This window comes from Pituophis catenifer, unplaced genomic scaffold, assembly GCF_029215685.1.
Source record: "Pituophis catenifer annectens isolate HBS135680 unplaced genomic scaffold, rPitCat1.0.hap2 SCAF_8, whole genome shotgun sequence".
Lineage (NCBI taxonomy): Eukaryota > Metazoa > Chordata > Lepidosauria > Squamata > Colubridae > Pituophis > Pituophis catenifer.
The window spans coordinates 38909553-38937036 of record NW_027256888.1 but is presented as its reverse complement, the minus strand read 5'-3'; the positions used below and the strand labels follow the sequence as shown (position 1 = coordinate 38937036).

The following is a 27484-nucleotide window of genomic DNA, read 5'->3' as shown; positions in this document are numbered from 1 at the left end:
TATAGTGGGTAATTCCTCTGATTTGAAGATTTGATGGTTTGAAGGATGAGAAATAGTTTCAGAATATGTAAAATGATGGTTTATGAATCTTACGAATTAAGAGTCTGATGAAGAATCTAAATTTTTTTTAAACTGTAATCTCTGCCATCAATATATTCTTGTCTAAACAAAATTCAGTGCAACTGTTGAAACAATATCCATGATTTCAGCTCTAATTTGCTATCTTTTTTTCCCCAAAGGCATCAGGAAGAGCCCACAAACACAAACCTGTTGTAAGTACCATGTAGCTTCTAGTGGTGTATACATAGTGGCTATTTTATTGTGCTGGTTTGAAAAGAAAGATACTAGAGATTTTTCTCTTTTTTTAGCTTCCACAAACAGAAGATCTAGCCATAATCTGTTTCACCAGTGGAACTACAGGTATGCTTGTCTTGGAATTGATATTGGAGACAAAAAGGTTGATAAAGTTGTTTTTAACACCTGAAATGTAATGCTAAAGTAAACTGTCAGCATTGCTGTAGATTCCACTACATTCGAAACATGCATTCATATTTGGAGTTCCGTGTAATAAAGTATAATGTAGAAGAAACATTTTATTACTATAAAATTAAATTTATAATTGTAACAGCTATAAAACATGGATTTGTTACAGCCCGTTTTTTAAACTCTTGCTTACACATACAGGTAACCCTTGACTTACAAGCACAATTGTAATTATAATTTTGTTGCTAAGCAAGAGTGTTATTAAGTGAGTTGCACCCAATTTTATGACCATTTTTTTACATAGTTGTTAAGTGAATCACTGCTGGTGTTAAGTGAACCTGGTTAAGTGAACCTGGCTTTCCCCATTGATTTTGCTTGTTGGAAGCTGGCTGGGAAAGTGACAAATGATGATCTCATGATTTTGGGATCTGCAACCATCTTAAATACATGACGGTTGCCAAGTGACCAAGTTTTGATCACGTGACTATGGGGTGGCTGTGACCATTGTTAAGTGCGAAGATTGGTTGTAACTAACTTTTTTAATGCCACTGTAACTTTAAAGGTCACTAAATGGTTGTAAGTTGAGGATCACCTATACAAGAATTCCACGAACCTATTTAGAAATTTCATATCTTTGCTATTTCAAATCTTTATACCTTTCTTCTCACAGGATTTCCTAAGGGAGCCATGATTACTCATCGAAATATAGTGAGCAATATGTCTGCGTTTGTGAAAGCAACAGAGGTAAAGGTTGCTGATTTGGATTTTTTTAAGACCTTGGAGTGTAACTCACTTGGAAAAGAAATAATTAATCTTTTACAGATTAATTTATTTCAGTTTTAGCAACCTGATGTGATCAGTTTATTGGAGACCAAAAACTGCAGCTTTCACTTCCAATTCTGCAGTTAAGTTTAGAAAAAAAATCTGTATTTTTAATTTTGTTACTGCTGTTTTTTTAAAATGAAAACTATATGTTAGATCAATAGGACTGCTATGTTTTATAATGTTTCCTATACAAGGGATTGACTTAAATTAAAAATAAGATAGAATGTGTAATACATACAGTATATACTTGTTAATAGCCTTTAAAAACTTGACATTTCTATTATATTAGGTGTTCTAATGTTTAATGTGGTATTTCAGTAATGTTTACAAAAAGCTGGGATATTAGAATTTCAGTATTACTAAGTGAAGTAAGGAGGTACTTAGAATAGCTTGCTTAACATGAAAGCAAATGAAATTTAGGTTGTTTTGGTTTGCTTGCTTAACTATCTTCTTCCTAGCGTAAATTATATAATCTGTCACTTAAGTCATCTAATATTATTTCCATAGAACATCAACTGCAGCTTCTCTATTTTGCAGATTGTTATCTTAAACATTTTAAGGGTTCTGCCATGGGGATAGGTTAAAAAGTTAAAACAACCAATAGGAAATTCTTGGAAAAAAGGACACCTAAGCATGTTATAAACTTGATTTTTTTATAAGTATACAAATTTTGTGTAACCACTGAATGGGAATTGAGCTAAAGACAGGCTTGATTTGTAGTTCAACACAAAAATTCTGTTTTCTGGAAGCCATGTTTTATTGTTTTGGTGTCTCTGGTGCAATTTTGATTGTCTCTGATGTTCTCTGATCTTTTCTGCATATAGATCATACTTTGGTGAATTATGTGGATTGCCTATCTTCTTGCTGATTTTATCCTATTTGCAACTCTGAAGCCAAATTTATTTTTCTAAAACAATTGATAATCAAAGAACAGCTTGAAATTTCTTAACCAGTCTTTTACAATTTAATATCCTCCCACATTTCAGAGTCTAGCTTCTAAAATTCCAAACCACATCCCAATGTATCTAGAGAACTATCCACTTAAAGATCTAGGTATTAAATGCTTCATGTCTTATATGACAAGATCTTGGGTCTTGAAGCAAAAGATGTTGTAATCTAAATAGTCAGTTTGTTATCTCTTAAGAGAAAAGCACATAGGTTGTACATTCATCTTGAATATGAGACATAAATATAAGTGTAATCATAGTGTTGTAAGTATATACCTTGGTCATTAGAATATTAATGCTGAAATTTGCTTCTCCAATTTAGAAGTACAATGCATTGACTTAATATGATTCTGCAACATCCCTTTAAACTTAATACTTGGCTTAGGTTGGATTTTCAAAGCACATGGCCATAAACTTGTAGAAAGGACATAGAACATTACTCTGAGTGGCTTAATGGACCAAATTGGGCTTATTTCCCATTCTTTCTAATGGCTTTGGTGATCATGTGTATTGATTCTGTTTAGCTTGGCTTGGATATGGCAGCTTCTTGTTTTAAAAATTATTCTTGTGTAATTGGTTTCTTTTTCTCTTCTACTTCCTGGTGCTTCTGCTTACAGAAAGCAGTTTTTCCTTGTCCTGAAGACACCTTAATCTCCTTCTTACCCCTGGCTCATATGTTTGAAAGAATTGTTGAGGTAGGCATCTGTATTTTAATGTCATTTTTAAGTAGTTTCCTCTTTTGCAGGCTGGATATAAAACAAGCCCAAGTGACACACATATTTCCTTTTTGCCTCTTGCACATATGTTTGAAAGAATAGTCCAGGTAAGTAAAACAATACATGCCAGCCTACTTACAACAGATAAATCTGTCTTAGACTCACATGATTTAACCATCCTTGCTTAATGTTAGTTCCCCAATTAAAACTGGGAATATACAATTCCCCTTAGATCCAAACCCATTTTCTGCCCTTGAAGTTGAATGAGTGACTAAAGAATAATTGCTCTTTCTTAGCCCAACCATTTTATAGGGTTGTGGATAAACATGCTGAAGGAAGTTTTATGCATGCTGCCTTTAGCTCCTAAAGCAGGTGTCAGCAACCTGTGGCTCCGGAGTCACATGCGGCTCTTTGGCCCCTCTGCTGTGGCTCCCTGTTGGGTGATCCCACCACTGTCTGGCCCCACCCCTTGCCCTCCCAGTCACTCCTCGCCTGGCCTGAGAAGGTAAGGGCGACGGCAGGGGATGGAGAAGTGGCCAGGGCAAAGACAGAGAGATACAGAGAGAGGGGGAGAGAGGAGTAGGGAGAGAGAGAGAGAGAGAGAGAGAGAGAGAGAGAGAGAAATAAGGGTTTTGTGGTTCCCAGTGTTTTTTAACAACCGGTTCTCTGCCCTAATGACCGGCTGGGTAGGCGTGGCTAGGGAGGTGTCATGTGACTGGTGGAAGTGAGTGACATCAAGTTGGCCATGCCCACCCAGGTTTTGTGGCTCCCGGTGTTTTCTTTTCTGTGGAAAACGGGTCCAAATGGCTCTTTGAATGTTTAAGGTTGCAGACTCCTGTCCTAAAAGAAAGGTAGGATATAAGTGTAAAAAATAAGAACAGCTCCCTGTCAGTATGATCATTGGTAGAAATGATAGTTGGCCCAGCAATACATAGGAACCAAGAGCTAAAACTTTTTTAATCTGATAATGAATAAGGAAAGATGGGATATCAATGTGTGCTACCTTGAGATCCCAAAGGAAGAAGAAATATAAAGATGTCTAAAATATATATACTGCTCAAAAAAATAAAGGGAACACAAGCAGAAGACATCCGAGATCTGAATGAATGAAATAGCCTTATTAAATACTTTGTTCTTTACATACAGTAGTTTATACACTGCTCAAACAACTAAAGGGAACACAAAACTACTGTATGTAACGAACAAAGTATTTAATATTTCATTCATTCAGATCTCGGATGTCTTCTGCTTGTGTTCCCTTTATTTTTTTGAGCAGTGTATATATTAATGAATAAAATGCCAAAAATGTTAAATTGCAACATCCTACTTTGTTAATATCTGTTTATTTTGCAGGGCTAGGGAGCTTTTGGCAAACAGATTTACATTAAATGTATTTCTGTTAATTTATAACAAGTATGAATCGTTGTGATATTACAGATTGCTGGTTGCAGTACATGAACTCAGTGTAAGTCCCACAAGATAGATCAGACCTGTAAATCAACTGCACAGGAAAATTACTTTTTATTGAGATTGGCTATCATGACAAGTCTGTACTATACAATATATTCTCCTTGTAGTTCAATTAATTAGGGAGGTCTAAACTGCTTCTGAATGTAATCTAAAATTCTGAATTTTATCTTGCTCTGGACTTAGAAAATGTTTCAGCCCCTTAGGCAACTTATCTTGCATATCTCTGTCAAGGTCATTGTCCTTTATTCTTTACACCCAGCCATATTGCCATTTAAATTTTTTTCCACTAGCATAGGGAGACCAGGATGAACATACAAAACCTGCAGAATATGTTTGTATTTATTGCTAATGCTTATGGTTTTTTTTGCAGCTGAAGAAGAGTATAGTCTCAGCTTTATACCTGTGTTTCCCTGAAAATAAGACCCTGACTTATATTTTTTGCCACCAAAAAGGCACCAAGTCTTATTTTCAAGGTGTGTGTGTTGTCCACTGACTCACCTCACATGTGCGTGTCGCCCCCGGCCTCCTTTTCGCTGTCAGAGGCCTTCAGGAACTTCTTCAGCTTCGAATAATTTCAGCCAGGCCTCACACACCTTGGCCCATTTCTTCTGCAGCCAGCAAGGTTTTCCTGAAGGCCTCTGTAGCCGATAACAGAGCTCCAGATCAATCCAGAGCTTCTGTTATTGGCTACAGGGGCCTTCAGGAAAACCTTGCTGGGTGCAGAGGAAATGGGCTGAGGTGTGCAACGCCTGGCTGCAATTATCCGAAGGTAAGTAGTAGGGCAGCTCCAACCCTCCCATCCCCACCCTAGCTTAATTTTCACCCGTGTACCCTGGAGTGGGTGGAGTCTTAATTAGTGCTTATTTTAGGGAGGGGGTATGGCTTATATTGGGTGCATGTGTAAAAATCAAGTTAGGACTTACTTTCTGAGTAGGTCGTATTTTCAGGGAAACTCAGTATTGTATACTTTTTTCTCTATTATGTTCTGTATGCACTGTTTTAATTTATAAATATATTGTCTGTGTACGCTTTTCTCATTCTGTCATAATTGCTTATAATTAATTGAATCCTTTTTAGTCCTATTGGATTTAGAATTCTGTTTGAAAAATAATCTGAGTAATCTCAGATTTTTCTTATATAGATAACTACAAACTGAAAAATAAATTTAAGCCTGAATGAGCCTAATGGGTATTTATATACAGATTTCATTGAACGTAAAATACACTTATGCTAACCTTACACCCACTTACTCCATAAAAAAATAAAAATTTTGTCATCCTAGATAAGGAAATAATGAATTTAAGCAAAAGATGGTCGCAATATAATTTTCTGCATTCTTCTTTGATAATTAAACTGTTTCTAAAAGCACAACATCATCAGATTTCATTGACAGTGAAATAAGATAAGATGATAGACAAACATGAAGGTATCTTATGTACTTTATATGACTAATAATTCCTTTCCCATTGCAATTCAACTATGTTTCTTAGTGACATGGTGGCTAGTGGAGTACATGTAGCTGCTTTAACAAGTCATGGACAGGACTTGGCAAGCTGTCTTGCCTTCCCACATATTCTAATGCACTTACTACAAGTCAAAACCCAAGCATTGGACAGCTCTAATAATTAGCTAAATTGTTTCTCTATTATGCTGGCTGGGGAATTCTGGGAGTTAAAATGTACACATCTTAAAGTTTCCAGGGTTGAGAAACATTGCTCTAGTCCAGGGGTGTCAAACACAAGGCCCACGGGCCGGATCCGGCCTGTGATGTGGTTGGATACAGCCCATAGGGCCATCCTGGAAAATGTAAGGGGCCAGCCCATGTGGCTTCAGCCCGGTCTACCAATGCAAAGAGGAAACATTGGGCCAGTGTGATTTCATCCCAGTCTACACAGTGCAAAGAAGAAACATGCCGGCAGTTTGGGGAGTGGCGTCAAGCTGGCCACGCCCACCCAGTCTGCCATCCCCATTGAGTGGCATCAAGCTGGCCACTCCTACCCAGTTGGCCACACCCACACAGTCCTCCCCCCTCCCCCCCACGCATTCCATAGGTTCGCCATCATGGAACTAGTACCTTTCTGTCTTGCATAAAATTGCATGCAAGCTAAACCCAATTTTGGGGGTTTATTTTGGCACATAAAATTCTAGGCTTTTTCACCAGTAATGAAGGCAAACATGTGTCCCAAGATAATGTTGTAGGATTCAATCTGAGTTATTCAACGTTTTAGTCTTTCAAGCTTTCAGATTTGTACTGGAGCCCATTCTTAGAGAACTTCTCTCTCTTCAGAATGCACTCTCCATAGTGATTGCTGTAACATATATTGCTTTCTTGTCTTGAAATTGGCTAAAACACAGCGAAGCTATTGTTATTAAAAAATAAAATGAAGCCTGCTCAGGAGACAGATATCAACTATTGTGTCAGATCCCAGGATAAGCAACTAATGACTTCAGTTAATTGCCTACAGCTTTCAGAATTCTGATTATTTGCCACACTGGCTGAGGCTTATGAAATGTCTGATGTCCTTAATCTATTTCTCAAGTATTTTAAACAGAAACAGAAACTCCATTACAAATCAGGGAACAATCTTGATCAGCCAGTTTCAAATTGTAATCTTAGTTCTACTTTAGCTCTCTGATATCACAAGATTTGTTATTCTTCCGTTTTTTGCAGGAGGAAGAAATGATATAGTGGTGTGATATTTATAAATGTAGCTAACCAGATAGGTGGTTTTACACTAATGTTTCACTGCTTCAGGGATGAAGACAGTTACGGTGGATATGTTTGAAGTTGCAAGTACAGTGGATATAAAAAGTCTGCACACCTTGGTTAAAATGCTAGTTTTTTGAGATGTAAAAAAATCAGATCAAGATAAATCAGAATTGTTTTCCATCTTTTAATATAACAATAAACTGTACAGTTTGTTTTTCCACTGAAAAACTGAAATCTTTTAGGGAGCAAAATATCACTAAAAATGTACCATAATACGGTTGCATAAGTGTGTATACCCTTGAACTAATACTTCGTTGAAGCGCTTTTTAATCTGATGACAGCAGTCAGTCTTTTGGGTAGGAGCTTGGCAGTTTGGCACATCTTGCCTTGGGAATTTTTGCCCATTCTTCCTTGCAAAAGCTCTCCACAGGCATCGTCTGTGTTCAGCCCTCTTTAGTCATTCCACAGATTTTTCAATTGGATTCAGGTCCGGGCTTTGTCTGGGTCATTCTAAAACTTTGACTTTCATCTGGTAACACTTTTCTTTTGTTGTTTGGGAGTATGCTTTGAGTTATAGTCATGTTGAAAGATGAAATTTGAAATCATTTCAACATTTTAGCAGAGACCAGAAGGTGGCGCAATGGTTAGAGTGCAGTACTGCAGGTTACTTCTGCTGACTGTCTGCTGCCTGCAATTTGGCAGTTCAAATCTCACCATACTCGAGTTTGACTCAGCCTTCCATCCTTTCGAGATGGGTAAAATGAGGACCCAGATTGTTGGGGGCAATATGCTGACTCTGTAAACAGCTTAGAGAGGGCTGTAAAGCACTGTAAAGCGGTATGTAAGTCTTAAGTGCTATTGCTATTTATGCCAAAATTGACTGATATTTGGAACTGTTCATAATTCCCTCCACCTTGACTAAAGCTCCAGTTCCACTTGAAGCAAAGCAAACCCAAAGCATAATGCTGCCACCACCATGCTTCACTGTGGGTTTAATGTACCTTTGGTGATGCACAGTGGTGTTGTTGTTTTTTGAGCCAAACATAGTTTTTGGAATTATGGCATAATATTTCAACTTTGATTTCATCAGATTTTAATTTCCCACATGTTTTTGTCAGGCTTGATGTGGGTTTTTGCAAAATGTAGCCGGGCTTGGATGATTTTCTTTCAGAAGAAAGGCTTCCATCTTGCTACCTTATTCCCAGCCCAGACATATTGTATGAAGAATACGGGAAATTGTTATCACATGTAGTACACAACCAGTACTTACCAGCAATTCCTGCAGCTCCTTTAACATTGTTGTAAGCTTCTTGGTAAGCTCTCAAACCAGTTTTCTTGTTTTTTCATCAATTTTGGAGGGACCTCCCATTCTTGGTAATGACACTGTTGTGCCATATTTTCTCTACTTGGTGATGACGGTCTTCACTGGTGTTTACTCTACTATTTAACATCAGTTTGAATATGATTGGTTAATTCTGAACGCAGCCACATCCCTACTTATAAGAGTGTGTGCACTTATGCAACTATGTTATTGTACATTTTTATTATTCCCCCTAAAAGATTTTAGTTTGTTTTTCAATTGAATTGTAGTTTCCATGATATATTAAAGGTGAAAAAAAAAAATTCTGATGTGATATAATGGTCTGATTTTTTTACATCTCAAAAACCGGGCATTTTAAGAGGGATGTGTTACATCCACTGTATCTTAAGCAAAGAAGTGACTTTAAAAAGTCATCTGCTAAGGAAGTAATGTGCTGCCAGATGAATAGCTTATATTAAAATCAGTTAAAAGAATTGTTCAGCTTTTCCCCCTATTAAATTTTCTGTAACTAGAAAAAAGCCAATTGTAAAAGTGGAAGCTGGTGAACAGTCTAAATTTAAGTAATGCTATTAATAGGCAAATATAATTCCAAGAATATGTCAAAGTGGCTGGAGAACAAAAGCTTTGTCTCCGATTATCAGATTATGTTGATATGTATGTGGTGCAAAAGGGAATGCTGATAACTTGGACTGCAGTGATAAAATAAATAAACTTCTCCAATTTCTACTCATTTTTAAAAAAATAAGCCAATCAAATTTTATTTGCCTTAGTTTATTTTGGATTCTCTCTTTCTCTCTTGTCCTTAGTGTGTGATTCTTTGCCATGGGGCTCGGATTGGATTTTTCCAGGGAGACATCAGGCTACTCATGGATGACTTAAAAACTTTGCAGCCTACAGTGTTCCCTGTGGTGCCAAGATTGTTGAACAGAATGTTTGATAAAGTAAGTCTGTGTGAAACTGAACATAATAGGAACAGTTGCTTTCCATGACATTTTAGGAAATCACTTTTTATGCTTTGGGAATCTAATGGTAGCAAATAAAGCATATTTTGACTTGTAAAAGCAAAGTTCTCATTTGTATCTAGTGGGTGAAACCGCAGCAGCAGTCACTCAATGTTGCAGCAGCTTTAAGATATTTTCCAGATGTTATTTGCATTTGTATATAACCACAAAATTATGTCTACTACAGCCTACAGTAGATGGGGTGCAGAGTGGGCCTCATCAAAGGATAATAATGGCTCTAGTGATCAGCAATGGAAAATAGCAAGCAGGAGCTCTCAGGCATTTGTTCAATTAAGTTAGTGGCATACGATTGTGAAAACTACATTCATTTGTTTCTATGGCATCTTGAAAATTGCACTCTTTTGCAGATCTTTCAACAAGCAAATACTTCATTTAAACGGTGGATATTGGATTTTGCTTCCAAGAGGAAAGAGGCAGAACTTAGAAGTGGCATTATTAGAAATAACAGCCTATGGGATAAAATGATTTTCCGCAAAGTACAGGTAACCTGATTGCTGATGATTTTGAGAGTTGACTTGCTCTCTGAAAGTTCTTAATTCCAATGTTTTTAAAAACACTGTGGCTATAAAATTAGGGCCATTGTTTATTAAATCATTGATACATCCAGATTGGCATGTTTTATATTGCTAGACAACCACCACTTGATGTTTCAGATGGAGATTTTATTTTAGAGGGCAATGTATTGTCCTCCAAATGTGGTTGGCTAATAGCTCCCATGAACTTTTATGATAGACCACTGTATGATTGCTAAGACTTCTCTTATTTAATCTTATCTGGTGGTAATAAGAACTGACTCTAGGACCCTTTACATATAGAGTGCATATTTATCTATTTGATTATATCCTTTTCCTATAACATAAGAATTCAGCTAACATAACATACATTTAGTCCTTGACTTACAATCATTCATTTAGTGAACATTTAAATAATAATAATAATAATAATAATAATAATAATAATAATAATAATAAATTATTATTATTATTATTATTATTATTATTATTATTATTATTATTATTATTATTATTATTATTATTATTATTTCAATTTATATGCCACCTTTCTCCGGAGACTCAGGGCGGCTTACACTGCATTTAAAAAAAAACCATTATAAAAACATTTAAAAATTAAAACATTAAAACCCATTCACACCATTCATAGCCGGATCTCACAAGATCGTAACAGTGAGATCAACGGCCCCAGGCCTGTCGGAAAGTTACGATGGCACTGAAAAGAGTGACTTATGACTGGTTTTCACACTTACAACCTTTGCAGCATCCCCATAATCGCATGATCACAATTTGGGCACTTGGCAACTGGCATTTATTTATGACAGTCGCACTGTCCCAGCATCATTTGATCACTTTTTGTCACCTTCTGACAAGCAAAGTCAATGGGGAAGCCAGATTCATTCTTAACAGCTGTGTTACTAACTGAACAACTGCAATGGTTCACTTAACAACTTTGGCAAGGAAGATTATAAAATGGGGCAAAACTCACTTAACAACTATCTTCCTTAGCAATGGAAATTTTGGGCTCAATTATGGTCAACCGCCAAGCCAAGACTACCTGTAGCATAATTCTTCAAAATTAAATTTAGATTGTGGCTGAAAGAAGTGAATATTGAAATACTTTTTTTGTAGAAAAATCTTTATTTGCTTGTAGAAGACTCAAAGTTGATTTCCAGCAGCAAAGTATTGTTTGGTGTGTGAGGTCATTCTAACAGGTAGTACCATCTCAGAGGGTCAGAAATAGCAGTTTAACCTTAGCATTTTTCACATAAGTGACTCGACACGTGTGTAACTGCTGGTTCTTGTAAACTAGTGATTCTGATTTTACCCAGTCTAGTAAAGCAAGGTAATCGAGGGTCTTTTATGCAGATCCATAGCTCTTTTTTAATTTAGATATGAGCCTTGGTGGCGCAGTGGTTAGAGTGCAGTACTGCAGGCTACTTCTGCTGCCTGCAATTTGGCAGTTCAAATCTCACCAGGCTCAAGGTTGACTCAGCCTTTCATCCTTCTGAGGTGGGTAAAATGAGGACCCAGATTGTTGAGGACAATACGCTGACTCTGTAAACTGCTTAGAGAGGGCTGTAAAGCACTGTGAAGCGGTATATAAATCTAAATGCTATTGCTATTAGCTATTACATTTTTAAAAAAAGTCTGAAAAATTATTTCTATTCTGAAGACAGTACTTGTTTCTAATTATCTGAACCACTCAAAGCAAGTGCTTCCAGGTTGTCCTATATGACATTGGACGAGACACTCCATAAGATGACTGTGTTACACATGTGAGAAGTTTTGTTTCTGTAGCTATCATCATATGCAACAACTATATACAAGTGGTATAGCTGGAATGTCTGTGTGAGGAAAACAGAGACAAGACAAGGAAAAATTAATCATGTATTATGTGTATTTGGATATGATGCAGTGTAATGCAAATATGATTCCCTTCCTGTTAGGGCAGTAAAATTTATTATTGTGTAAATGGAATAGGTTGCCTCTTCTTCCTGTTATAGCATTGCCAGGTGAGGCCCAATATGGTCTTTCTTAATACCCATATTTGGTTTCAGAAGGACTATTTAACAATATTTCATGGCCTGTGTTAGTTTTAGATGAAGTGACAGGGTAAAACGTACCTGGCAGCAGCACTGTAACAAATGCTCCTTGAAAGAATAATCTATTCATTCATGTGACTCCAGGCTGCCTTCAAACACACATATTTGGAAAGAGTTCAAGGGATTTGGGCTGTTGAATATTCTTCCAAGTATGATCCAAGTGCCACTCACCATAGATTTTTGGCTTCCCAGTGGTTGTTGAAGTGACGATGTTTGGGGTTTGTTTGTTTTTTTCCTTTCCTTAGGCAAATCTGGGAGGAAAAGTCAAACTAATGATTACAGGAGCAGCTCCTGTTTCTGCAAATGTATTGACCTTCCTAAGAGCAGCTCTTGGTTGTCAGGTGAGCGTGGACTGTACCTAGAATGGAAAATGTAATTTTCATTATATTTCATTTCATTACAAATGTCATATCTTATCATCTTGAGGTTACACTTAAGAGAACTGGATTAACTTTATTACAAAGCACTTATATTATTAACTGAGCACAAGAAGGGACTGAAGACAATGCAACATCAAACAGTATTGAAAACTGGATTGTGAAAAAAATGGTATTATTGACTCTCCAAGTGGCATGTGAAGCTTCTCTTAGTTATTTGGATTGTGCCATCTAACAATCCTTTGCCTAAAATACAAAATCAGTTATATAAATAAGAATTATATAATCATTAGTTTATAAATCAAGACTCAAGAATTGTTACCATACATGAATGTAGTTTTTTCAGACTGGAATTTCATATGGGAAACTCAACTAAGAGTTTTGCAATGTACCATTGGTATGTCTGTTACTAAAAATAATTTATTCTTGATGTGTTTCAATAGGCAATCCCATTTGAAGTATTAAAAGACGAGATTAACGTTAGGTCAAGACTTAGATGGCATTTCTATAATTAAATTAAACATTCTTGGAAAATTCCAAATTTAAAATAGATAATTGTTAACTAAATACATTATTACTCATATAGTATATGACTACATATTCTGAATAAAAATTAAATTGGAAAAGCAAGGATGAAAAGGAGTTCTACACTTGTTCAATAATTTTGTATAAGGTGTCTTGAGAAGTGATAAAATAGAATTCCCATTGGGTGGGGAAAGCATCAGTGACTGATCTTTATGTTCTGCTTTGTAGTTTTATGAAGGCTATGGACAAACAGAATGCACAGCTGGATGTTCTCTAACAATACCTGGTGACTGGACTGCTGGTAGGGCTTTTTTAATTTGTTAAGTCATACACGGTGGGATTCAAAATATTTTACTACTGGTTCTGTGGGCGTGGCTTGGTGGCTGTGGCAGGGGAAGGACTGTAAAATCTCCATTCCCTCCTCACTCCAGGGGAAGGTTACTGCAAAATTCCCATTTCCTCCCGATCACCTGGGACTCAGGAGGCAGAGAATAGATGGGGGCGGAGCCAGTCAGAGGTGGTATTTATCAGTTCTCCGAACTATTCAAAATTTCTGCTATCGATTCTCCAGAACTGGTCAGAACCTGCTGAAACCCATCTCTGCTTATATAATTTAAATAAGGGCAGACAAAATATTTATCGAGAAACTTCAATGGTAAAATTAATCAGAAGTGAGAAGCAATTCAGAAGAAATGTCCAACAATTTATTTTTATATATATATGTCCAACAATATGTGTGTGTGTGTGTGTGTGTGTGTGTGTGTGTTTCCTCTAGCCAGGTTTTTCCTACGTAACCAAGGTTTTTCTGCAGCCCTAGCTTTGGTTGTTTGACACGAAGCCAAACAACAGCAACACAGCTCACCAGCTCAAATCCCCCTGCTACTCAGACTAACCCGAGCACAACCAAGCCCCCACCTAAACAGAACACACACCCATCCAATCAGAGCACAGCCAACCCCCCATCCAATCAGAGCACAGCCAAACCCCCAACCAATCAGAACACACCTCCACCCAATCAGAACACAGCCAAGCTCCCACCCAATCAGTTCACACCCCCACTGGCAGTTAAAAGGAAGAAACAGCTGCGATCACACACATTGCTCCTAGAAGCACGAAGCGGAAAACACCAGCCTGAAGATGACGAATGAGACTTCATCGAAACGTTGCCGAGACACTTCCAATTTTACGCGAGAGAAAACCCGAATAACCAAAGACCTACGTGTGTGTGTGTGTGTGTGTGTGTGTGTGTCTTCTTAAGTTTTCGCAGGTGGTGTGTATATGGAAAAAATTAAAATCTCGGGTGTTTTCCCACGTCATGTTAAATAAGTTAGTTAAAATGTTTAAAATTCTGGTTAAAATCCTAGCTTAAAATCTTCCAAAAATCCTTACAGAGCACTCTGCAAGGTCCTTTAAAACCTTAGCTAAAATCCTACCAGTACCTTAAAAGTTTTTCTTTCTAGCAATGTTTCGACAGGCTCACAACCCTGTCATCTTTAGGCTCTTGTTTAAAAATCCTCTGTAATGATTTTTGGAAGATTTTAAGCTAGGATTTTAACCAGAATTTTAAACATTTTAACTAACTTATTTAACATGACGCGGGAAAACACCCGAGATTTTAATTTTTTGTATGACTAGAGTAATTAAATCTTGCAGATTGGCATGATAGTGCAAGCTTCTCAATACTGGGTCTATCTTCACTGTCATGGAAATTTATTGTCTGGTTTTTTTAGTATAGTTTGTCCCACTCTGCTTAACCGACATCATAGACACTGGGAGAATAAAATGATCAAAAAACGCCTGCTTAAGCTGTCTTCAGCTTCTAGAGAAAAGGTGGCATATAACTCTAGCCAATAAAAACAATAATAAAATAAGTACGTACAGAGAAAAGTTAATAAGAACTATCAGTAAGAACATTATGATACAGCAGTTCCCGTGGGTGAAATGCTGCATGCTAGCAGAACTACCCTCAAGTCCTATTCAGTTCAAGTTCAGTTCAGTACCCTGTGAAGAACATATATTTGCCTGATACGGTTCTTAAAAATGGACTTTAGAACTATATACTCTCCGTGTGTGTGTGTGTGTGTGTGTGTGTGTGTGTGTGTGTCTATCTCTTTTTTTTAAAAAAAAATTGCATTGTTTGTTAATAACCTTTATTCAGAGTAACTGGTAACATATGGTTGAAATCAACCTACAACAAAATATTATTCCACCAATAGGTCACGTTGGTGCCCCAATGCCTTGCAATATCATAAAGCTGGTTGATGTAGAAGAAATGAATTATTTTGCTGCCAAAGGAGAGGGTGAGGTAAGTTGTGCTATCTGAACTCCAAAGCTTGGCTTTTCCAACACTTAAACCTCCCATTCAGTTCTTGGCTTGAGTTGGCAGAAGATGTCAAACAGAGTTCAGATAGATTAGAAACTCTCTCATGGGTAAAAAATTAAGCCTTAACATAATATTGTCTGCTGCAGAGCAACAGATGTAGAACCTTCATGCAGTGTGAGTGGGTGGGTGTGAGGGAGAGACAGAGAGACAGAGAGATCCAGAGATTAAAAACTCAGTTTTTTCCTCCTGCATTTCTGAGGTTATAGAAACTTAGTAGATCAGGTATCACCCTTGGGCAATTGCAATGTGTTTATATCGTCCTCCTTTCTAGCCTGTGAACTGCTGGTTCCTGCTTCACCAGTTTCAGTTCTTACATGTAGAATTTAAGTGCAAAACATACCCAAATGTCAGAAAATGTCTCTCTGTTTTAAATTGCATGTTTTAAATTTTAAGCAAGTACATTCTTTATTCTACAAGAATCAGTTCAAAAGAAATTTAAAGGTATCATGATTTTGATCAGTATTATTTACCAAAATATTGGCAAATTGCCTAAAAATAATAACAAGTGACTTAGAATCAGTTGGTGTAGTGAATGAGTGTTATTTCCATTCCTACATAAAATAGTAGGATAATCAGTTTTATGAAGGGGTGTTTTTTAAGCACAGTCCACTTCTGTTCCAGGTTTGTATAAAAGGAGCAAATGTGTTTAAAGGCTATCTGAAAGATCCTGAAAAAACAGCAGAAGTTCTTGACAAAGATGGCTGGGTACATACTGGAGATATTGGGAAGTGGTTACCGGTAAGCCAATTTGTAATCGAATGTATTTTGTGAATAGACAGTAGACATTCCTTTAAGCAATGGGTTACTTCACTATTTTAGTGCCAGAACTTTTCTGTTGCAAGCTTGCATATTTCTGTGACATTCAATCTATTGACCATCTATAGTACAAATGTCTTATAAAACATGGTACCATCAACTTGCTTGTCAGCTTTTTCCATAGTATAAACACTGAGATGATTTTCAGTTTAGATACCAGATTCCTAGCAATTCTAGGAATCCTTTCTTAGTACTATATGCTTCATTGGAACAGCTGGGCTTGCAATAAAAATTGAGCACACAACTGTCCAACCTTTCTTTTTTTTTTTTAATTAAAAAATTTATAGTTTTATTAACACATAGATTTGACATTTACACAACATACAACATATAAACATCTTATCATTCTTAAACATTATTTCATAGTGGTCTTCCATTAGTTACTTGATTCTTCTTCCACTATATCATAATGTAACATTCCTTCTTCTTTCCTACATTTTCCTTCCCCCTCCCTTCTCTTCCTCCTGTGGAGATTTATATATTTTAATTATATCTTTAATATTGTACATTTCTACATTCCTGTTATATACATTTTTATTACTCTTGCTACATTTGTTATATATATGTACATATTATACTTCTAATCTTCTCTCCTTATCATTATTTTTCTATGTTTCTAGTCTCGAGCCATTTATACCGTTTATTCCACATTCTGTAATAATCTGTCTCTTCTTTTTCCTTAATTTCTGTTGTTAATCTGTCCATCTCCACGCATTCTAAAATCTTTTCTATCAATTCTTCCTCTGTCGGGGTTCTATCCTGTTTCCAATTTTTTGCATATGTTATTCGTGCTGCTGTCAAGATGTGTAGCATCAAATATTTTATTTCTTTGGAATATGGTTTTGTAAAAATTCCTAACACGAATTCTTTTGGCTTCTTTTCTATTTGCTATTCTGTTATTTGTTCTATCCATTTCTTAATATTTGACCAAATTTTTTTTGCTGCCGGACAGGTCCACCATAAATGATAATATGTTCCTTGGGATTTTTTACATTTCCAACATATTGCACTATTGTTCAGATGTATCTTTGTCCAACCTTTCATGCTGTTGTCCATTATTTAATATCATTAGGGCCTTTGTATATACACAAGGACTGTTATATAGATACATATAGACTGTGATATAGAAACTGTATTAACTACAGTTCTAGCAGGATATAGAAAAAGGCTAGCATATAGATCTGGCCATAAGCAGAAAGGATGTTTTCACTGTGTATTTTTCTTGTGCTGTAGCTAAGTTGGAAGTGAATCTGTTCAGTTTCAGAAAAAAAAGTTCTTATGTACATCACCAGTCCCAGATCACCACAAATTGGTGTGGTGGAAGGCACCTTTGTAGAAAATTTATTTTAAACATTTATAACAATTTCCTTGGTAAATGCTATGAAGTTACTTTCAAATCAATTGAGTATTTCTTTTTCTACACAAGATCATACAGGTAGTCCTCGACTTATAACATAATTGAGCCCAAAATTTCTGTTCCTATGCAAGGCAGTTGTTAAATGATATGCATCCCATTTTACGACCTTTTGCCACAGTTAAGTGAATCACTGCTGTTGTTAAGTGAATCATGCAGTCGGTAAGCGAATCTGGCTTCCCTCATTGACTTTGTTTGTCAGAAGCCAGCTGGGAAAGTACAACTGTCATAAATACATGCCAGCTATCAAGGGCTCAAATTTTGATCATGAGACCATGGGGATGCTGCAGTGGTTGTAAGTGTGAAAACAAGTCATCAGTCACTTTTTTCAGTGAACTGTCACTAAATGAGTGGTTGTAAGTGGGGGACTACCTGAATAAGATTATAAGAGCACAACGAAATGCCAGGAAACAAACCTGATGAATGAATGAATGAATGACTGAATGAACAAACAAACAAATGTATGTTTTGTGTTTTCCTATCTTGGTCTCAAAATACAACAATCATGGGCTGTTGAAATAACTTACAGAAATAGTCTACTTGTGCTGTTCAAACAAATTATTTCTTAGTGGTAATCTTGGCTTTTAATTGAACATTCTTCAGAATTTATCTTGCACTCAACTCTCATTGATTATGGGATAATGTAAAGCATGAACCTTTTATGAATTGAAGAAAGTTTCTTTTTCTACTGGTTTTGTAGAATGGTACCCTGAAGATAATTGACAGAAAAAAACACATATTCAAACTTGCACAAGGAGAATATATAGCACCAGAAAAAATAGAGAATGTATATATAAGGAGTGAGCCTGTTGCTCAGGTGTTTGTCCATGGTGAAAGTTTGCAGGTAGGTATTTGTTTTTAAGAATATCTTAGAAATGTCTAAAGTGAATAAAAACATTTATCATGAATAAATGTTGCTCTGCTGTGAAGATAGACCAAAAAAAGTGATTGGTCTGATCTTCAAGGGCAGGCCTTCAATAGCTTTGGTACTCCAGCACAGAACTATTGTTTCCTGTTGTGGCAAAAGGTGCAACTTGGCATCACCTTTTGTCAATAATTTTTTTGTGAAGTGGCTGATCCAGTAATAACAGTTGAAGTGTTTGTTCTTATCTGGCTTCAGGCTTTCCTAATAGGAATTGTGGTACCAGATCCAGACATATTGGTCATCTGGGCTAAGAAAAAAGGCCTGGGAGGCTCTTATGAAGAACTGTGCAAAAACAAAGTAGGTGATTTTTTTTCTGATTACAAACCCTAATAGTGGCTTAGTGTAAGCTTGCTTGTTTTTAAAACCTTTATCTACAGTGGGGCAAAAAAGTATTTAGTCAGCCACCAATTGTGCAAGTTCTCCCACTTAAAAAGATGAGAGAGGCCTGTAATTGTCATCATAGGTAGACCTCAACCATGAGAGACAAAATGAGAAAACAAATCCAGACAATCACATTGTCTGATTTGGAAAGAATTTATTTGCAAATTATGGTGGAAAATATTTGGTCACCTACAAAAAAGCAAGATTTCTGGCTCTCACAGACCTGTAACTTCTTCTTTAAGAGGCTACTCTGTCCTCCACTCATTACCTGTATTAATGGCACCTGTTTGAACTTATTATCAGTATAAAAGACACCTGTCCCCAACCTCAAACAGTCACACTCCAAACTCCACTATGGTGAAGACCAAAGAGCTGTCAAAGGACACCAGAAACAAAATTGTAGACCTGCACCAGGCTGGGAAGACTGAAACTGCAATAGGCAAGCAGCTTGGTGTGAAGAAATCAACTGTGGGAGCAATAATTAGAAAATGGAAGACATACAAGACCACTGATAATCTCCCTCAATCTGGGGCTCCACGCAAGATCTCACCCCGTGGGGTCAAAATGATCACGAGAACGGTGAGCAAAAATCCCACGGGGGGACCTAGTGAATGACCTGCAGAGCTGGGACCAACGTAACAAAGGCTACCATCAGTAACACACTACACCAGCAGGGACTCAGATCCTGCAGTGCCAGACGTGTCCCCCTGCTTAAGCCAGTACATGTCTGGGCCTGTCTGAAGTTTGCTAGAGAGCATTTGGATGATCCAGAAGAGGATTGGGACAATGTCATATGGTCAGATGAAACCAAAGTAGAACTGTTTGGTAGAAACACAACTTGTCGTGTTTGGAGGAGAGAGAATGCTGAGTTGCATCCAAAGAACATCATACCTACTGTGAAGCATGGGGGTGGCAACATCATGCTTTGGGGCTGTTTCTCTGCAAAGGGACCAGGACGACTGATCCATGTACAGGAAAGAAGGAATGTGGCCATGTATCGTGAGATTTTGAGCGCAAACCTCCTTCCATCAGCAAGGGCATTGAAGATGAAACATGGCTGGGTCTTTCAGCATGACAATGATCCCAAACACACCGCCCAGGCAACAAAGGAGTGGCTTCGTAAGAAGCATTTCAAGGTCCTGAAGTGGCCTAGCCAGTCTCCAGATCTCAACCCCATAGAAAACCTTTGGAGGGAGTTGAAAGTCCATGTTGCCCAGCGACAGCCCCAAAACATCACTGCTGTAGAGGAGATCTGCATGGAGAAATGGGCCAACATACCAGCAACAGTGTGTGCCAACCTTGTGAAGACTTACAGAAAACATTTGACCTCTGTCATTGCCAACAAAGGATATATAACAAAGTATTGAGATGAACTTTTGATATTGACCAAATACTTATTTTCCACCATAATTTGCAAATAAATTCTTTCCAAATCAGACAATGTGATTGTCTGGATTTGTTTTCTCATTTTGTCTCTCATAGTTGAGGTCTACCTATGAAGACAATTACAGGCCTCTCATCTTTTTAAGTGGAAGAACTTGCACAATTGGTGGCTGACTAAATACTTTTTTGCCCCACTGTATGCAGTTTCCAGTGTAGGTAAAAGAGTCAATGTAGGAAATGACCAGGCTGAGCCCGAGGGAGGGGTCAAATGCATCATCAGTCTTGAGTCCCTTTGGGCCCACAAGAGATCTAAGTCCAGCCCACCTTGAATTCTGTTGACTCTTATCTACCACAATTCTTGCAGAGAACTTCAGTTTTTTGTAGAGAACTTAAGCTTCCCATAAATCTTTATATTCATTTGAACTGCTTGGATTTCCTGATTTCACTTGACAGTTAAAAAATTACATTCATACATATGCATCTGTCATATGATTGTGTTTTAGTAATCATAATGCAAAGCACAGAAAAAGAATAGTAAGCAAAAGGAATTGGCACATCATTTTGCCTCTGAAGCCACGGTTGCCAGTGAAATGTCAGGAAATCTGTTACAAAACCTTGAAGCTCAACACTGCCCCAAAGCAATTAGATTTGAACTAAAAGGGAAAAGGAAAGAAAATATAACTAAGTTCTAGTAATATACGAAACCCACAAAACAGACAAAGGGTCAATTGCTTAAAACAAAACAACTTAAATAAGGAGCTAACTCATGTTTTGCATTAGTACTGTAATAATTGCAACACTGGTGGATTTGCATAGCCAGAGCAAAAAACTCAGCACAGTCCCTCCTATCAACACACATTGTTGTTAAACTACTGGGAAAATAATTATTCTTAACCATCTTGAATGACCCACAGGCTAGGATTGGGTCATTTTTGTGCCTTCTGGCCTTGATCTCATGGTCTAAACACACCTGACATGTGTGGGGATTATATTGCAAAAGAATAAATCATTGCTTATCATTAGTCCTGGTTTTTTGCAACGGTAGCTTCTAATTAGCCCTTATAAGTTTAATAAGTGCAGTGAGCCTTATTTATTATTTGTGGTCTACAAATAATAAATAAGACTCATATTGTTGTCATATTGTTCTGTAACACTATGCTTTGAATCCCAACAGGATTTAAAAAAATACATTCTGGAAGATATGTTGAAGACAGGAAAGGAGTTTGGCTTGAAGTCATTTGAACAGGTGGGAATTTCAAATGTTTGCCTATTATTAACCTGCCTGTACTATAACTTTCTACTTTCTTCAAAGCCATTTTGGGCTGTAGAGTTACAAACATTAACTGACTAATTACAATGAAATTAGCAATATCTAATTTTTAAGGGAAAATTTTAACCTATCTTTGCATTAATGCTACCAGCCTTTTTGGTTAAAATTTTATTTTAAAGGAAAGAGAAAATTGTTTTTTCTTATAAATATGGGTGATTGGTTTCAATAAACAGCCTATGTAATTCAGTACCTATATTAAATCCTTACTAATATGGAGTATCACTTATTGCTTAGAATAAACTGGTTCAGATACTATTTCTGTTCTTTCACAGTCTAATTGTACTGTACGTTTAGTATTGTTCCTAAATAAAAAATTTGCAAAGTCTGATTTAACCTTCATTTTTTCAGATCAAAAACATTGCCCTTCATTCTGAAATGTTCTCTATTGAGAATGGCCTGCTAACACCAACCTTAAAGGCAAAGAGACCTGAGCTACGTAAATACTTCAGCTCGCAAATAGAAGAACTCTATGCTAATGTCCACATGTAACCGAAGAAAACTATTAGAGAGAATGGCATTTGCTATTAACCATCATATCTATGAACAGACTACAACAAATAAGTGGAAGGAACAGTGCAATCATTAACTTCTACACGAAGGGGTACTCAACATAGGAAAATTGAAGAATAATTGAACTCTGCCTTACTGTCCACTTGTGTCGCAGTCCATTTTTTACAATGACATACAACTTCCTCAATGCGCCTTAAAACTGTATATGTTATCTATGTGATTTGTAAGTTATTTAAGACTTCAGCCAAAAATGTGACTCTCAAGGCATGTAAAGGGATATGTGTGTTGCTACCACATTCATTGTTTTTATTACATTGTACAGCTGGTAATCATTTTCCAAAATATTTGATATATGGAGATTTTTACTGACTCACAGCAGAGGAAAACTGATAGAAGACTGAACTTTATTTGTGTCTGGGTGTAAAATTTGGGAAGAATCTCAGCTGCCTAGGTTATTTACAGACTTTTTCGAAGCTTTATTTAATGTTGTGGTATTAATGCAATGAACCACAAGATAAATGATCAGATATTTTAGCTTTAGAATTTGGGGGACGGGAGTCTCCAGATGAAACTTCCTATGTAATTCAAGATGTCAGCTTCATGAGCTACAGGGATAGTTGGGCCATAGTGGCATCATGTTATAAAATACGCATGGATGTGGATGGAATTTCAGTACGTATTGGGATTAAGTCATGCTCATACATTGCCAACCATTAGATTGCCTCAGCAGTACAGCTTAATCTTGATCACTTAATTTACTGGGTCTTTGTACAAAGTTAGTTTCTGCTTCTTACTCATTGAGCAAAGAACATTGAGAATTTGATAGCATCTAAAAATAAATATGCTTCTGTAATAGACAGGCAATGGCTGTAGTATATATATTGGAATGAGGAAGGATGTTTGAACATACCTACCTTTTACCTGCATCTGTATATTTTTCTGAGGGATGGATGGAATTGAAATGCCTTGTAGTAACCCATGCTCAAGTTTTCCCTTAAAACAGTAATTAATTTGTTAAATATATGTAAACAAGCACAATGAAGTTTGCACTAAAAAGTGTGTGATTATAATGCACTACCCAGTTGCATAATTTCATACATGGGTGTCCTTATTGCACACCATTATTCAAACCCATATTCTTGAAGTATTAAATCACTTGTTATATTGGAGTTCAAAAGTTTGCTTAGGTGTTGGCTATTTCTATATTTTATAAACAAAAATTTCCACCCAAAAAAAACTCCACAAGGAAGCCAAAATAAATATTTCTGCATTTAATTTGAGTAAATGTTTTTATACTGCAATTTAAAAAAACTCACTGTGCGCTCATTCCTTAAAAAAAAAAAAGGAATTATTGTCTGATTATTCTTATTTGTTTCCCATTCTTTTTGTCTGGACTTTTATGACTATTTTATGTCCCAGTTGGTAGAGAAAGCAAGAGAAAGGCAAATCAGCCAATAAATCATAGTTTTCTACACAGCTTTATCATGAAGAAATAATTTTGACATATTAGCAAAATAGAATTTCCTGATTTTAACCAGCTTTTTCTTTTTGGCAGTGGACTAGTATTCCTAGGCAGTAACCTTATTCTTGTGACAGTGGGAATGAAGAGTCTAAATACATCTCAAGAGCTTAATATTGGAAAAGATTCATCTTAACAGTTTTTTAGAAACTAGCAAACTTGAACTTGGATAACAGTAGTTCCATAGAGGAACAAAAAATATTCTACTGACCTATAGTTTATTACTGGAACAGAAAGAAACCAACTCTTTAGTGAAAGGTTTGTTTCTGGAGTAATTCTATAGTGGTAGATACAAGCTTGTTGCTTGTAGAAAATGTAAACAATTATACCCAAAGGTATATGTAGAGGGCATACGACATATTCAGTGTTGTACTGACATAATACAAGCCCTACCTCTTTTATAGACATATCACAAAATCATACAAAAGGGATGGACATTGCAGTGCAATGTTGCTATTGTCATTCTAATGTCTCACTTGAAACCGGTTTGTAATGTTTTAATGGTATTTAATAGCATTATTCTCTAGAAGCGGTATCTGTAATTACGGCTGATACAAATTATGCATGATGTTAAAAACTCAGTTTATTCAAAAGCTCTTATGGCAAATAAAGCAAGGCCTTTATAATGTAGAAAGTCAATTCAGCAGAGAATCAGCTAAACATTAATGCATACGTACATAGATGTATGTATGTATATTTTTAGTTCAGATGATGGAATTGATATTTTTTTATGGTAAGGAATTGTTAGATAGCCCTGCCTCCATTCAATTTTAGACGTCAGAACAAAAGGAGACACCTTACCCCAAAAACTTGTTAAATAGCACTATATTAATTAGGGTATGACTATAACCAGGGCCGGATTTAGATGAAAAGATGCCCTAGGCTATTCCACTTATGAGGCCCTTTCACCTATAGTGAAAGTGTAATTTTAATTTTGCTAACAATTTGAATGTAGGCCCCTCTTGATCTTGAGGCCCTAGGCTGAAGCCTAGTTAGCCTATAGGAAAATCCGGCCCTGACTATAACATCTTAACATTTCTGAGCATTGCTGAGACTATATATTCTCATGGTCTCATTTCCACCCTCCTGTGGTAGAATATTTTATAATTTAGCTGCCACACAAGTTTCTTCAACAACTTTTGAATAAAATTTGGCAAGAGGCGGTAATGCACAAGACCCTTTTTAGCCTAGAAACTCAGTTGTTTGTTGAAACTTGGGCTTGGATTAATAGAATTTTTAAATCACCCAATTTATTTAGAGGCTGACTGGGTTATTCTGGGAGTTGAAGTCCACAAGTCTTTGTATATTGTGAATTTCAGAGAGTCTCTCAGCTCGCAGCCAGCATATGGGCCTATTCTTATTTGGTTACGCCAATCATACTAAGCAGTAATATCACATATTTTGAATTCATACAAGGCTGATTGATTGCACATAAACAATCTACTACAATTCCATTCCCCTCTCTAATTTCATTCAATATGAATTAGGAACTAATGCTGCCACATAAGTACTGTGTTTCCTCGAAAAGAAGACCCTGTCTTATATTTTTTTTGAACCCTGAAATAAGCGCTTGGCCTTATTGCCATGCACTCCGATTGGGTTTATTATCAAGGGATGTCTTATTTGGGGGAAAACAGGGTATCGGTTTTACTGAATCAAAGTGGGGAACCTGGGGACCTTCATGTGTCTTGTATTTTAATTTTTTATTAGGTTTTGAAACAGATAAATGGGATATTTATAAAATAGGAAAAAGGATATTAGTATTAAATGCATATGAATGATTGAATCAAGAAGGTTTGGAAATGCCATGGCGATAATACTTTCCCAATATATCATTAGTTATTTAGTAATGAGTAACTGAATATATTATATGACTAAAAATTGCTATTGAACTCTAAGCAAAGAGTGAATATCAATAACCATGATCCAAAGAGTATAAATTGGTGATTTATAATTTACAATAAATTCTATTTATGTTAGCAAAAGTCTGTTGTGTTTTGGAAATCTTGTAAAATGGAAGTATCAGTTTAGGCATAGAGAAACTCTACTTTTGGATGTATTATAGATATTGATGATGCATAACTCCATAATTCCATATTGGCTAGAAGTGTAGGAAGTTGTAGTCAGGATTACAGTTCCATCTCTGCGCTTAGCTAAACTGTATGTGAATATAAGACAAAGATAGTATAAGCCAGTTTAGTGTAATGGTAAAGATGCTGGCCTAGCAACAAGGAGACTGAGTTCTAGTCCTGCCATAGGCATGAAAGGGCAACCTTGGGTCAGTCAATCACTTTCAGCCTGAAAATGTAGATGGTTTGGGAAGGGTGTGTATATTTGTATTCGATATCTTCTTTATAATCCTTGTTCATCATAATGGTTCATACTACAAAACAATTGCAATAGGAAATGCAATACAGAAAGTCCTTCACTTACAATAGTTCATTTAGTGACCATTCAAAGTTACAATGGCACAGAAAAAAGTGACAATTTTTCACACTTATGACTGATGCAGCATCCCTATGGTCACGTGATTTAAATTTGGATATCTGACAACTGACTGACATTTATGACAGTATCCTGGGGTCATGTGATCACCTTTTGTGACCTGACAATCAAAGTCAATGGGGAAACCAGATTCACTTAACAACTGTGTTAATAATTTAAGAACTGCAGTGATTCACTTAACAAATGTGGGCAGAAAAGTCATAAAATGGAGCAAACTCACTTAACAAATTTCTCACTTAATAACAAATAAATTTTGGGCTCGATTGTGGTCGTAAATTGAGGATTACCTGTATACTTGATAGGAAATATCTGCAGGTTGAAAAAGAATATCCTGTAAAAAATTTCCTGTACTGAATTCTTATAATTGGCCTTTTTGTGTTTTAGATATCATCCTTCAGGGTAAGATACTTGAGCAATTTATGTTTAGGAGAAAATCTAGCATGGTTTTGTTGAAACAGCCAAGATCATTAGATTCACATACTATGTTAATAAACCATGTATTATAAATAAAATGGGTGGATTCAAACAAAACATTAAACCAGAACCAAACAATTCATAGATCTAGTGAAAACAGACAAATAGTTAAATTTTTCAGAGTTTCTGTAAAATTCTAAATATAATTGCATGGAAGAGGGGAGAAATTTCCATACCAAGTTATTTACTTTGGATAACAACATATTTTCTTTTTCTGTTTAATAGAACAAAAATAAGAACTACTAGAATAATTCAGATTTCCAGTGTCTTTTCATTACAGATGTCTAAAATTTGAAATGAGGCACCATCGGGATGTTTTTTTAATTAAATAGATAAGCAATCTGGATGTATCTGTATTTGTTTGCAATACATTTCTAGGTTTTTCTTGAATAAGGAAAAAAATGCTTACGTGGAAGAACTACAGATTTCGGCTGTTGTCCATGCCACTCCTTGACATGCCTCCCTCTCCTAGTCCGTCTCCAAAGCCACATAGCAGCTACCGTACTGTACAATGTTACCAGTTTGCAGATAAATGCCTGTAAAAATTACAGGACAATTTCTTCGCAATATCCGTCTTGTCTATCCTCTGGCCTTTAGATGGCGCTCTTCCTTTATTCTTGCGGCTATGCGTGGTAAAAAGGGTTAAGCTTTAAAAATTTAACTCACAAGACAATGGACTAAACTATCTACTAAAGAAAATAGGGGGTATCCCTTCAGGGGAAAAAAAAGTCTACTATTAACTTTCTTTCTCCCCTCTCTGCGAACTGTGAAATTTTATATAGAATAGTGAGAAGTAATTTACAGGTGTCATAAGGAACGGCTTTGGCTCAA

At 36.4% G+C, this 27484-nt stretch overlaps 1 protein-coding gene across 5 annotated transcripts in view; it reads left to right on the top strand.

Moving 5' to 3' along the window:
• ACSL1 (acyl-CoA synthetase long chain family member 1) overlaps positions 1 to 23430 on the top strand; it is a 54056-nt gene extending 30626 nt beyond the window's left edge. For 4 of the 5 annotated variants that reach the window (XM_070949056.1, XM_070949059.1, XM_070949058.1 and 1 more), the window contains exons 8-21: positions 240 to 272; positions 369 to 420; positions 1154 to 1227; positions 2873 to 2950; positions 9279 to 9413; positions 9842 to 9976; positions 12357 to 12452; positions 13242 to 13314; positions 15230 to 15318; positions 16018 to 16134; positions 18327 to 18470; positions 18747 to 18848; positions 21490 to 21561; positions 21994 to 23430. In XM_070949056.1, the coding sequence (XP_070805157.1) occupies positions 240 to 272; positions 369 to 420; positions 1154 to 1227; positions 2873 to 2950; positions 9279 to 9413; positions 9842 to 9976; positions 12357 to 12452; positions 13242 to 13314; positions 15230 to 15318; positions 16018 to 16134; positions 18327 to 18470; positions 18747 to 18848; positions 21490 to 21561; positions 21994 to 22134 (1341 nt within the window). In that variant the 3' untranslated portion in view covers positions 22135 to 23430. Of the gene's footprint in view, positions 1 to 239; positions 273 to 368; positions 421 to 1153; positions 1228 to 2872; positions 2951 to 3000; positions 3079 to 9278; positions 9414 to 9841; positions 9977 to 12356; positions 12453 to 13241; positions 13315 to 15229; positions 15319 to 16017; positions 16135 to 18326; positions 18471 to 18746; positions 18849 to 21489; positions 21562 to 21993 lie in introns of all 5 variants that reach the window. The other variant, XM_070949060.1, reaches the window with a different exon arrangement.
• The last annotated feature ends 4054 nt before the right edge of the window (positions 23431 to 27484 follow it).